The sequence below is a fragment of the Podarcis bocagei genome, assembly GCF_964188305.1.
Source record: "Podarcis bocagei genome assembly, chromosome: Z".
NCBI lineage: Eukaryota > Metazoa > Chordata > Lepidosauria > Squamata > Lacertidae > Podarcis > Podarcis bocagei.
Genome location: NC_138140.1, coordinates 408419 through 420918, shown reverse-complemented (window position 1 = coordinate 420918; position 12500 = coordinate 408419). Strand labels below are relative to the sequence as shown.

The following is a 12500-nucleotide window of genomic DNA, read 5'->3' as shown; positions in this document are numbered from 1 at the left end:
TAATAGTACCAGTAGTAGTAGTAGTAGTAATAGTAGCAGCAGCAGCAATAACAATATCAATAGTAGTAGTAGTAATAGTAGTAGTCGTAATAGTATCAGTAGTAGTAGTAGTAGTAGTGAAATCAATAATAGTAGTCGTAATAGTACCAATAGTAGCAGTAGTAATAATAATAATAATAGTAGTAGCAGCAATAACAATATCAGTAGTCGCCGTCGTCGTAATAGTATCAGTAGTAGTAGTAGTAGTATCAATAATAGTAGTAGTCGTAATAGTACCAGTACCAGTAGTAATAATAGTAGTAGCAGCAGCAATAACAATATCAATAATAGTAATAGTAGTAGTAGTAATAACAACAATATCAACCACAGTAACAATATCAATAGTAATAATAACAATAGCAATAGTAGTAGTAGTAGTAATAGTCTCTTACCACAAATTTTTCCGCCAGCTTGTAGTAGGAAAAGTTGAGGGCTTCTGGGTGGAGAGCGACGGAAACGCTTTGCCCGCCGGATCGGACGGGTTTCCCGGAGAGGAAGGCGTGGATCTTGTCAAAGATCTCCTTCAGCTGGGATCCTGGAGGAAGAGGAAGCGGGAAGTTGGGAAAGAGGAAGTGGAAAGAGGAAGTGGAAGTGGAAAATTTGGGAAGTTGGAAAAAGGAGCAGGAAGGAAGGGGAGGGAAAGGAAGGAGAGAGGAAGTGGAGGAAACATTGGGAAACAGGAAAGGGGAAGAGGAAGGTGAGGAAACATTGGGAAGTTGGAAAAGGAAGTGGAGGAAGCTGGGAAGTTGGAAAAGGCAGGAGGAAGTGGAAGATTTGGGAAGTTGGAAAAAGGAGAAAATCTTGTCAAAGATTTCCTTCAGCTGGGATCCTGGAGGAAGGAAGGGAGGGAATTAGAGGAAGAAGAAATGGGGAAACAGGAAGCGGAAGGAAAATTGGGAAACAGGAAAAAGGGATTAAGGGAGAAAGTGGAGGAAAAATTGGAAAAGGGAGGAGGAAGAGGAGGGGAAATTGGGAAACAGGAAAAGGAAGTGGGAGATTTGAGAAACAGGAAAAGGGAATTAAGGGAAGGAAATAGAAGGAAAGGGTATTGAGGAAGGAGGAAGTAGAGGAAAAACTGGGAAACATGAAAAGGAAGGAGGAAGTGGAAGATTTGGGAAGTTGGAAGGAGAAAATAGGAAAAGTTGAGGGCTTCCGGGTGGAGAGCGACGGAAACGCTTTGCCCGCCGGATTGGACGGGTTTCCCGGAGAGCAAGGCGTGGATCTTGTCAAAGATCTCCTTCAGCTGGGATCCTGGAGGAAGAGGAAGCGGGAAGTTGGGAAAGAGGAAGTGGAAGTGGGGAAACAGGAAGTGAAAGTGGAAGATTTGGGTAGTTGGAAAAAGGAGGAAACAGGAAAAATTAGGAAGTCAGAAAAGGAGGAAAGTTGGGAAAAGCGGGAAGTTGGGAAACAGGAAGTGGAAAGAGGAAGTGGAGGGGAAATGAGGAAGAAGGTAAAGGGAGGAGGAAGCGGAGGGTCGGAACGGGTTTCCCGGAGAGTAAGGCGTGGATCTTGTCAAAGATCTCCTTCAGCTGGGATCCTGGAGGAAAGAGGAAGCGGAGGAATTAGAGGAAGAGGAAGTGGAGGGGAAGTTAGGAAACAGGAAATGGGAGGGAAATTAGGAAGGTAAAGGGAGGAGGAAGCAGAGGGTCGGACGGGTTTCCCGGAGAGCAAGGCGTGGATCTTGTCAAAGATCTCCTTCAGCTGGGATCCTGGAGGAAGAGGAAGCGGGAAGTTGGGAAACAGGAAGTGGAAAGAGGAAGTGGAGGGGAAATGAGGGAGAAGGTAAAGGGAGGAGGAAGCGGATCGGAAAAGGAAGTGGAGGAAACATTGGGAAACAGGAAGCAAGGCGTGGATCTTGTCAAAGATCTCCTTCAGCTGGGATCCTGGAGGAAGAGGAAGCGGGAAGTTGGGAAACAGGAAGTGGAAAGAGGAAGTGGAGGGGAAATGAGGGAGAAGGTAAAGGGAGGAAGCGGATCGGAAAAGGAAGTGGAGGAAACATTGGGAAGTTGGAAGCAAGGCGTGGATCTTGTCAAAGATCTCCTTCAGCTGGGATCCTGGGGGAAGAGGAAGCGGGAAGTTGGGAAACAGGAAGTGGAAGTGGAAAATTTGGGAAGTTGGAAAAAGGAGGACGTGGAGGGGAAATGGGGAAACAGGAATATTTGCTTCAGCTGGGATCCTGGAGGAAGGAAGGAAGGAAGGAAGGAAGGAAGGAAGGAAAGGAATTAGAGGAAGAGGAAGTTGGGAAGCAGGAAATGGAAAGAGGAAGTGGAGGGGAAATTAGGAAGGTAAAGGGAGGAGGAAGCGGAGGGTCGGATGGGGTTCCCGGAGAGTAAGGCGTGGATCTTGTCAAAGATCTCCTTCAGCTGGGATCCTGGAGGAAGAGGAAGCGGGAAGTTGGGAAACAGGAAGTGGGGAAACAGGAAGCGGAAGTGGCAGGTTTTGGGAAAGGAAGTGGAAGTTGGAAAAAGGGATTGAGGAAGGAAGTGGAGGGAAAATTGGAAAAGGAAGGGGGAAGTGGAGGAAAAGGAAGAAGTGGAGGAAAAGGAAGGAGGAAGTGGAGGAAAAGGAAGGAGGAAGTGGAGGAAAAAGATGTGGAGGAAAAGGAGGAAGTGGAGGGAAAGGAAGGAGGAAGTCGGAAAGGAAACAGCTGACCTGCTCTGGTCGATATTTGACTGACAGGAGTGGTGACGGCTTTCTGGAGATCCATCTTGATCTTCTTTTCCTGGAAAAGGGGGGGGAGAGGAAAAGGATCACCGGGGTTTTGGGATCTCCCTCCCTCCCGTTCCTGGGTCAGGGGACTCGTCCGGGGATCCGGGGAATTATAGAGGGATCCGGGGAATCGTCCGAGGATCCGGGGACTTGTAGGGAGATCTGGGAATTGTCTGGGGATCTGGGGACTTGTACGGGGATCTGGGGACTCGTAGAGTGATCTGGTGAATGGTCCGAGGATCTGGGGAATCGTACGGGGATCTGGTGAATGGTCTGAGGATCCAGGGAGAGCCAGGGAATCGTCCGAGGATCCGGGGACTTGTAGGGAGATCTGGGAATTGTCTGAGGATCTGGGGACTTGTACAGGGATCCGGGGACTCATACAGTGATCTGGTGAATGGTCTGAGGATCTGGGGAATCGTATGGGGATCTGGTGAATGGTCTGAGGATCTGCGGAATCGTACGGGGATCTGGTGAATGGTCCAAGGATCTGGGGAGTCGTACGGGGATCTGGTGAATGGCCTGAGGATCCAGGGAGAGCCGGGGAATCGTCCGAGGATCCGGGGACTTGTAGGGAGATCTGGGAATTGTCTGAGGATCTGGGGAATGGTCTGAGGATCTGGGGAATTGTCCAAGGATCCCGGGACTCGTACGGGGATCCGGGGAATCATAAAGGGACCCAGGCACTCGTCCAGGGATCTGGGAATTGTCCGTGGATTCAGGGACTCGTATGGGGATCTGGGGAATCATAGAGGGATCCGGGGAATCATCCTAAGATCCAGGGACTTGTACGGGGATCCGGGGCATCTTCCTAGGATCCAGGGACTCGTACAGGGATCCAGGGAATCGTCCAAGGATCTGGGGGAATGGTCTGAGGATCCAGGGATTTGTACAGGGATCTGGGGGATCGTGGAAGGATCCGGGGACTCGTCCAGGGATCCGGGGAATCACAGAGGGATCCAGGGGCTCATACAGGAATCTGGGAAACCGTCCAATGATCTAGGGACTCGTATGGGGATCCAGGGACTCCTAAAAAGATCTGGGGAATCATCCAAGTATCCGGGAAATCATAGAGGGACCCAGGGACTCATCCAGGGATCCGGGGAATCATCCTAAGATCCAGGGACTCATCCAGTGATCCAGGGAACAGTCTGAGGATCTGGGGAATCATAGGGGGATCCAGGGACTCATCCAGGGATCCAGGGAATCATCCGAGGATCCGGGGAACCATAGAGGGATCCAGCAAACCGTCCAGGGATCTGGGGGGATCGCCTGGGGATCCAGGGACTCCTAAAAGGATCCGGGGAATCGTCCAAGGATCTGGGAAACCGTCCGAGGATCCGGGGAATCATAGAGGGATCCAGGGACTCATAAAAGGCTCTGGGGAACCGTCCAATGTTCCAGGGACTCCTAAAAGGATCCGGGGAGTTGTCCAAGGATCCAGGGAATCATAGAGGGATTCAGGGACTTATCCAGGGATCCGGGGAATCATGCTAAGATCCAGGGACTCGTCCAGGGATCTGCGGAATCACCCGTGGATCCGGGGACCCGTCCAGGGATCCAGGGAACCATCCAAGGATCCGGGGAATCGTGGAGGGATCCAGGGACTCCTACAGGGATCCGGGAAACCGCCCAATGATCCGGGGACTTGTATGGGGATCCAGGGACTCCGAAAAGGACCCGGGGAATCGTCCAAGGATCCGTGGAATCACAGAGGGATCCAGGGACTCATATGGGGATCCAGGGAACCATCCTAAGATCCAGGGACTCATCCAGGGATCCAGGGAACAGTCTGAGGATCTGGGGAATCATAGTGGGATCCAGGACTCATCCAGGGAATCATCCGAGGATCTGGGGAACCATAGAGGGATCCAGGGACTCATAAAAGGATCCGGGGAATGGTCCAAGGATCCGTGGAATCACAGAGGGATCCAGGGACTTGCATGGGGATCCAGGGACTCCTCAAAGGATCCAGGGACCCATACGGGGATCCAGGGAACCGTCCAGGAATCCAAGAAATCACCTGGGGATCTGGGGATCCAGGGACTCCTCAAAGGATCCAGGGACTCATACGGGGATCCCGGAAACCGTCCAGGGATCCAGGAAATCGCCTGGGGATCTGGGGATCCGGGGACTCCTCAAAGGATCCAGGGACTCATGCGGGGATCCGGGGAAACCATCCAGGGATCCAGGAAATGGCCTGGGGATCTGGGGACTCCTCAAAGGATCCAGGGACTCATACGGGGATCCGGGAGACCGTGCAGGGATCCAGGAAATCGCCTGGGGATCCGGGGACTCCTCAAAGGATCCATGGACTCATACGGGGATCCGGGGAAACCGTCCAGGGATCCAGGAAACCACCTAGGGATCTGGGGATCCAGGGACTCCTCAAAGGATCCAGGGACTCATACGGGGACCCAGGAGACCGTCCAGGAAATCACCTGGGGATCTGGGGACCCCTCAAAGGATCCAGGGACTCATACGGGGATCCAGGAGACCGTCCAGGAAATCACCTGGGGATCTGGGGACCCCTCAAAGGATCCAGGGACTCATACGGGGATCCGGGGAAACCGTCCAGGGATCCAGGAAACGGCCTGGGGATCTGGCGGACGATCCCCAAGGTTGGGGGAGGGGCTAACCTGGCTGCCTTTGCTATTGGCCAGGCCGGCAAAGGAATCCACACACTGGTCCAACTGGTCTTGGAGCTGCTGGTACCACTGGAGGGTCTTTTCGTCGGACTTGACCTGGAGCCCTAAAAAAAGAGGATCCCTTTCTATTTATATTTGCATTTATTTTGATAGATTTCGCTGATCTCCAGGACTGAAAGCGGCTTATAAAGATAAATTTTATATATATATATATATATATATATATATATATATATATATATATATATATATATATAATGAATATATTTTTATTTATATATATATATATATATATATATATATATATATATATATATATATATATATATATATATATATATATATATAGTGTATGTATGTGTGTATATATATATATATATATATATAAAATAAAAATGAATAATAATATTTATGTTTAAAAATAAATATAAATATTTTATATATATATATATATATAGTATATACATATATATATATAAATATAGATTATAAAGATGAACAATTATATATATATATATATATAAATAATGAAGATGAATAATTATATTTATATTTAAATATAAATATAAATATGATATATATATTGTATATACACACACACATATATATATATATATAAGTATAGATTATAAAGATGAGTAATTATATTTTTATTTAAATATAAATATAAATATGATATATATATATATACTGTATATACATATATATATAAATATAGATTATAAAGATGAATAATTATATTTTTATGTAAAAATAAATATGATATATATATATTGTATATACATATATATATATATATATGTATACATATATTAAAGATGAATAATAATATTTATGTTTAAAAATAAATATATGATATATATATATTGTATACACACACACATATATATATATACAGATTATAAAGATGAATAATTATATTTATATTTAAAAAATATAAATATGATATATATATAGTACATATATAGAAAGATTATAAAGGTGAATAATTATATTTATATTTAAAAATAAATATAAATGATCGAGAAAGAGAGGTTCTATTTATATTTATTTTGATATATAATACACATATAAATATAAATTATAGAGAGAGAGAGATCATATTTATATTTATTTCGATCTATTTCACTGAAATTGATCTCAAGGACTGAAAACGACTTGCCAAGATTATTCATTTATTTTTATATTGATTTGGATATATTTCACTGAAACTGATCTCCACTGAAAATGGCCTACAAAATTATTATTATTATTATTATTATTATTATTATTATTATTATTATTATTATTATTATTATCATTATCATTATCATTATCATTATTATATTATTATTATTATTATTATTATTATCATTATCATTATTATATTATTATTACTATTATTATTATTACTATTATTATTTTCATTATTATTGCATTATTATTATTATTATTATTATTATTATTATTATTATTATTATTATTATTATTCCGCCACAACCGGAATCTCAAAAAGCGAAAGATCATTAGATCAATTCCACCCTCTGGGTGGGAGAAAAACGCACCGTTTTTCCGGAACTTTCCGGAACTTTCCGGAAGGGGATCTTTTTTCCCCGGATCCTGGCTGCTGGCCGTTTCCTCGTTTTTCTCCTTTTCCGCCTTCTCGGCCGCCGCCGCTTTTCCCGCTTCCTCTTCCTGCTTCCTGCGTTGGGCGGCGAGGGAGATCTCTTCCCGCAAGCCGGAAACGAGATTCCTCATTTCCAGGAGGGCCTGGTCGGCGGAAGCGAGGTCGGCTGGATCGGGGAATCCACTCTGGGGAAGGGAGGAAGGAAGAAGGAAGTGAGAAGGAGGAAGGGAAGGGAAGAGGGAAGGAAGGAAGGAGGGAGGGAGGGAGGAAAAGGAAAGAAGGAAGGAAACGCAAGAAGGAAGGAAGGAAGGAAGGAAGGAAGGAAGGAAGGAAACGCAAGAAGGAAGGAAGTGTAAAGAAGGGAAGGGAGGGAGGGAGGAAGGAAATGCAAAAAGGAAGGAAGGAAGGAAGGAAGTGAAAAGCAGGAAGTGAAAAGAAGGAAGAAGACAGGGAGGGAGGGAAGGAAGGAAGGAAGGAAGGAAGGGGGAAGGAAGGAAGGAAGGGGAAGAAGGAAGAAAGGAAGGAAGGAAGGAAGGAAGGAAGGAAGGGGGAAAAGGAAGGGAAGGGAGGGAATGCAAGAAGGAAGGGAAAGGAAAGGAAGAAGGAAGGAAGTAAGTTAAAAGGAAGGAAGAGGAAGGAAGGAAGGAAGAAAAGGAAGGAAGGAAGGATGGAAGGAAGGAAGAAGGAAGGGAGGAAGGAAGGAAGGAAGTGAAAAGAAGGAAGGGAAGGGAGGGAGGAAGGAAGGAAAGGGAAGAGAGGAAGAAAGGAAGGAAATGCAAGACGGATGGACGGAAGGAAGGAAGGAAACACAAGAAGGAAGGAAGGAAAGAAGGAAATCCAAGAAGGAAGGAAGGAAACATTTCCGCTTCCTCTTCCTGCTTCCTCCTTTGGGCGGCGAGGGAGATCTCTTCCCGCAAGCCGGAAACGAGATTCCGCATTTCCAGGAGGGCCTGGTCGGCGGAAGTGAGGTCGGCGGGATCGGGGAATCCTCTCTGGGGAAGGAAGGAAGGAGGGAGGAAGTGAGAAGGAAGAAGGGAAGGGAAGAGGGAAGGAAGGAGGGAGGGAGGGAGGGAGAGAGAAGGAAAAGACGGAGGGAGGGAGGGAGGAAAGGAAAAGGAAAGTAGGAAGGAAACGCAAGAAGGAAGGAAGGAAGGAAGGGAGGAAGAAATGCAAGAAGGAAGGAAGGAAGGAAGGAAGGAAGGAAGGAAGGAAGGAAGGAAATGCAAGACGGAAGGAAGGAAGGAAATAAATGCAAGACGGATAGACGGAAGGAAGAAAGGAGGAAGTGCAAGATGGATGGATGGATGGAAGGAAGGAAGGAGGAAGTGAGAAGGAGGAAAGGAAGGGAGGAGGGAAGGAAGGAAGGAGGGAGGGAGGGAGAGAGAGAGAAAATGCAAGGAAGGAAGGAAAGGGAAAGGAAGGAAGGGAGGGAGGAAGGAAGGGGAAAGGAATAAGGCAAAAAAGGCAAGAAGGAAGGGAAGGGAAGAAGGAAGTGAAAGAAGGAAGGCAAGGGAGGGAGGGAAGGAAGGAAGGAAATGCAAGAAGGAAGGAAAGGCAAAGGGAAGGGAGGGAGGGAGGGAGGGAGGGAAGGGAGAAAGGAAAGGAAAGGAAAGGAAAGGAGGAAGGAAGGAGGAAGGAAGGAAGGAAGGAAGGAAGGAAGGAAGGAAGGAGAGAGAAGGAAAGGAAGAAGGAAGGCAGAAAAGGCAAGAAGGAAGGAAGGAAGGAGATAGAGAGAGAGAAGGAAAGGAAGAAGGAAGGCAGAAAAGGCAAGAAGGAAGGAAGGAAGGAAGGAAGGAAGGAAGGAAGGAAGGAAGGAAGGAAATGCAAGAAGGAAGGGAAATGAAAGGAAGGGGAAGGAAGGGAAGGGAAAAGGAAAGGAAAAGGAAGGAAGGGAGGGAGGGAGGGAAGGGAGGAAGGGAAAAGGAAAGGAAAAGAAAGGAAGGGAGGAAGGAAATGCAGGAAAGAAGGAAATGCAAGAAGGAAGGAAGGAAGGAAATGCAAGAAGGAAGGGAAATGAAAGGAAGGGGAAGGAAAGGAAGGGAAAAGAAGGAAAGGAAAAGGAAGGAAGGAAGGAAGTTGCCACGGCAGCACTCACCTCGCTGGCCGCCCGCACCAGGGCTGACACCTCCCCGCAGATCCGGTTCCCGTGCTCGGCGTAGGGGGCGTAGGCGGGGCCTCCCTGTCCGGCCTCGAACCCGAGTCTCCGATTGGCCTGCAGGAGCTCTTCCTGGGCGGCGTAGAGGCGGCGGAGGCGCCCTAGCCCCGCCTCCCGGCGCTGGAGCTCCGCCTCTTCCTGCCGGAGGCGGCGCTGCTCCGCTTCGCGCAGCTTGCGGCTGAGGAGCTGGGAAGGGGGAGGAGTTAGTGAGGGGCGGAGTCATGTGGAGGGAGGGGGCGGAGTCAGAGGAGGGGCGGAGTCAGGGAGGGAGGGAGAGGAGGAATAGGAAGAAGAAGAGGAGAAGGAAGAAGAGGAGGAAGAGGAGGAAAAAGAGGAAGGAGAAGAAAAGGAGGAGGAAGAAGAAATAGAAGGGGAGGAGGAGGAAGAAGAGGAGGAAGAGGAAGAAGAGGAAATAGAAATGGAAGAAGAGGAAGAAGAGGAAGAAAAAGAAGAGGAGGAAGAGAAGGAAGAGGAGGAAAAAGAGAAAGAAGTGGAAGAAGGAGAGGAAGAATAAGAGGAAGATGAAGAGAAGAATGAAGAAGAGGAGGAAGAGGAGGAAGAGGAGGGAAAAGAGGAAGAAGAGAAGAAAAGGAGGAAGAAGAAGAAATAGAAGAGGAGGAGGAGGAAGAAGAAGAGGAGGAAGAGGAAGGAGGAACAGGAAGAATAAGAAGAGGAAGAATGAGAGGAAGAAGAGAAGGAAGAAGAGGAAGAAAAAGAAGAGGAAGAAGAGAAGGAAGAGGAGGAATAAGAGAAAGAAGAAGTGGAAGGAGAGGAAGAACAGGAGGAAGATGAAGAGGAGGAGGAAGAGGAAGAAGAAATAGAAGAAAAAAGAGGAACAGGAAGAAAAAGAAGAGGAGGAAGAGGAAGAAGAGGAGGAAGAAGAAGAAGAGGAGGAAGAGGAAGAAGAGGAAATAGAAATGGAAGAAGAGGAGGAGGAACAGGAAGAAGAAGAAGAGGAAGGAGAGGAGGAAGAGAAGAAAAGGAGGAAGAAGGGGAGGAAGAGAGATAGTAACTCGATAGTGTGACCTGGGAGTTTGATGGGTGTGGTGTGGGTGTGGCTGGAATGTGGTTTGTTTGGTTGTTGTTGTTGTTTTGCTTTTGATGTTTTAAGGGATGGCATCCAATTTCGTTGCACTTTGTACAATGTTGCACTGTGTAATGACAATAAAGAATCTATTCTATTCTATTCTAAGAGGAAGAAGAAATAGAAGAGGAGGAGGAAGAAGAGGAGGAAGAGGAAGAAGAGGAAATAGAAATGGAAGAAGAGGAGGAAGAAGAGGAAGAAAAAGAGGAAGAAGAGGAGGAAGAGGAGGAAGAAGAGAAAGAAGTGGAAGAAGGAGAGGAAGAACAAGAGGAAGATGAAGAGAGGGAGGAAGAAGAAGAGGAGGAAGAGGAAGAAGAAATAGAAAGAGGAACAGGAAGAAGAAGAAGAAGAAGAGGAAGAAGAGGAGGAAGAAGAGAAGAAAAAGAGTAGAAAAGGAGGAGGAAGAAGAGGAAGAGGAATAGGAAGAGGAGGAGGAAGAGGAAGAAGAAAAAGAGGAAGAAAAGGAGGAGGAAGAAGAGGAAGAGGAATAGGAAGAGGAGGAGGAAGAGGAAGAAGAAAAAGAGGAAGAAAAGGAGGAGGAAGAAGAGGTAGAAATAGAAGAGGAGGAGGAAGAGGAAGAAGAAAAAGAGGAAGAAAAGGAAGAAGAGCAGGAAGAGGAACCCGAGTCCCCGGTTGGCCTGCAGGAGCACTTCCTGGGCGGCGTAGAGGCGGCGGAGGCGCCCTAGCCCCGCCTCCCGGCACTGGAGCTCCGCCTCTTCCTGCCGGAGGCGGCGCTGCTCCGCTTCGCGCAGCTTGCGGCTGAGGAGCTGGGTGGGGGGAGGAGTTAGTGAGGGGCGGAGTCATGGGGAGGGAGGGGCGGAGTCAGAGGAGGGGCGGAGTCAGGGAGGGAGGGAGAGGAGGAATAGGAAGAAGAAGAGGAGAAGGAAGAAGAGGAGGAAGAGGAGGAAAAAGAGGAAGAAGAAGAGAAGAAAAGGAGGAGGAAGAAGAAATAGAAGGGGGGAGGAGGAAGAAGAGGAGGAAGAGGAAGAAGAAATAGAAGAAGAGGAACAGGATGAAGAAGAAGAAGAGGAAGAAGAGGAGGAAGAAGAAGAGAAGAAAAAGAGTAGAAAAGGAGGAGGAAGAAGAGGAAGAGGAATAGGAAGAGGAGGAGGAAGAGGAAGAAGAAAAAGAGGAAGAAAAGGAGGAGGAAGAAGAGGAAGAGGAATAGGAAGAGGAGGAGGAAGAGGAAGAAGAAAAAGAGGAAGAAAAGGAGGAGGAAGAAGAGGTAGAAATAGAAGAAGAGGAAATAGAAATGAAAGAAGAGGAGGAAGAAGAGGAAGAAAAAGAGGAAGAAGAGAAGGAAGAGGAGGAAGAAGAGAAAGAAGTGGAAGAAGGAGAGGAAGAACAAGAGGAAGATGAAGAGAGGGAGGAAGAAGAAGAGGAGGAAGAGGAAGAAGAAATAGAAGAAGAGGAGAAGAGGAAGAAGAAATAGAAGAAAAGGAACAGGAAGAAGAAGAGGAAGAAGAGGAGGAAGAGGAAGAAGAAAAAGAGTAGAAAAGGAGGAGGAAGAAGAGGTAGAAATAGAAGAAGAGGAGGAAGAAGAGGAAGAGGAATAGGAAGAAGAGGAGGAAGAGGAAGAAGAAAAAGAGAAGAAAAGGAGGAGGAAGAAGAGGAAGAAATAGAAGAAGAGGAGGAGGAGGAAGAGGAAGAAGAGAAGAGGAAGAAGAAATAGAAGAGGAGGAGGAAGAGGAAGAAGAAAAAGAGGAAGAAAAGGAAGAAGAGCAGGAAGAACCCGAGTCCCCGATTGGCCTGCAGGAGGTCTTCCTGGGCGGCGTAGAGGTGGCGGAGGCGCCCTAGCCCCGCCTCCCGGCGCTGGAGCTCCGCCTCTTCCTGCTGGAGGCGGCGCTGCTCCGCTTCGCGCAGCTTGCGGCTGAGGAGCAGGGGGCGGAGTTAGAGGATGGAGGCGGGGTTGGGGGGAGTCAGGGAGAGAGGGAGGGAGGGAGGGAGAAGGGGAGGAGGAAGGGAAAAGAAGGAAAGGGAGGGAGGGAGGGAAGGAGAGAGGGAGGGAAGGAGGAAGGAGGGAGGGAAGGAGGAAGGAGGGAGGGAAGGAGGGAGGGAAGGAAGGAGGGAAGGAAGGAAGGAGGGAGGGAAGGAGGGAGGGAGGGAAGGAGGAAGGAGGGAGGGAAGGAGGAAGGAGGGAGGGAAGGAGGGAGAGAGGGAAGGAAGGAGGGAAGGAAGGAGGGAGGGAGGGAGGGAAGGAGGAAGGAGGGAGGGAAGGAAGGAAGGAGGGAAGGAAGGAAGGAGGGAGGGAAGGAAGGA

The 12500-nt window shown here is 47.5% G+C and overlaps 1 protein-coding gene across 1 annotated transcript in view; it reads right to left on the bottom strand.

The window, feature by feature from the left end:
* The window catches only part of GLE1 (GLE1 RNA export mediator), a 39053-nt gene that overhangs the window by 13175 nt on the left and 13378 nt on the right, over nucleotides 1-12500 (bottom strand). Inside the window, exons 6-12 of the mRNA XM_081179154.1 lie at nucleotides 9098-9343; nucleotides 7821-7994; nucleotides 6941-7202; nucleotides 5388-5500; nucleotides 2692-2761; nucleotides 1116-1290; nucleotides 432-777 (exon numbers count right to left, since the gene is read on the bottom strand). Coding sequence (XP_081035280.1) covers nucleotides 432-777; nucleotides 1116-1290; nucleotides 2692-2761; nucleotides 5388-5500; nucleotides 6941-7202; nucleotides 7821-7994; nucleotides 9098-9343 — 1386 coding nt within the window. The remainder of the gene's footprint in view (nucleotides 1-431; nucleotides 778-1115; nucleotides 1291-2691; nucleotides 2762-5387; nucleotides 5501-6940; nucleotides 7203-7820; nucleotides 7995-9097; nucleotides 9344-12500) is intronic.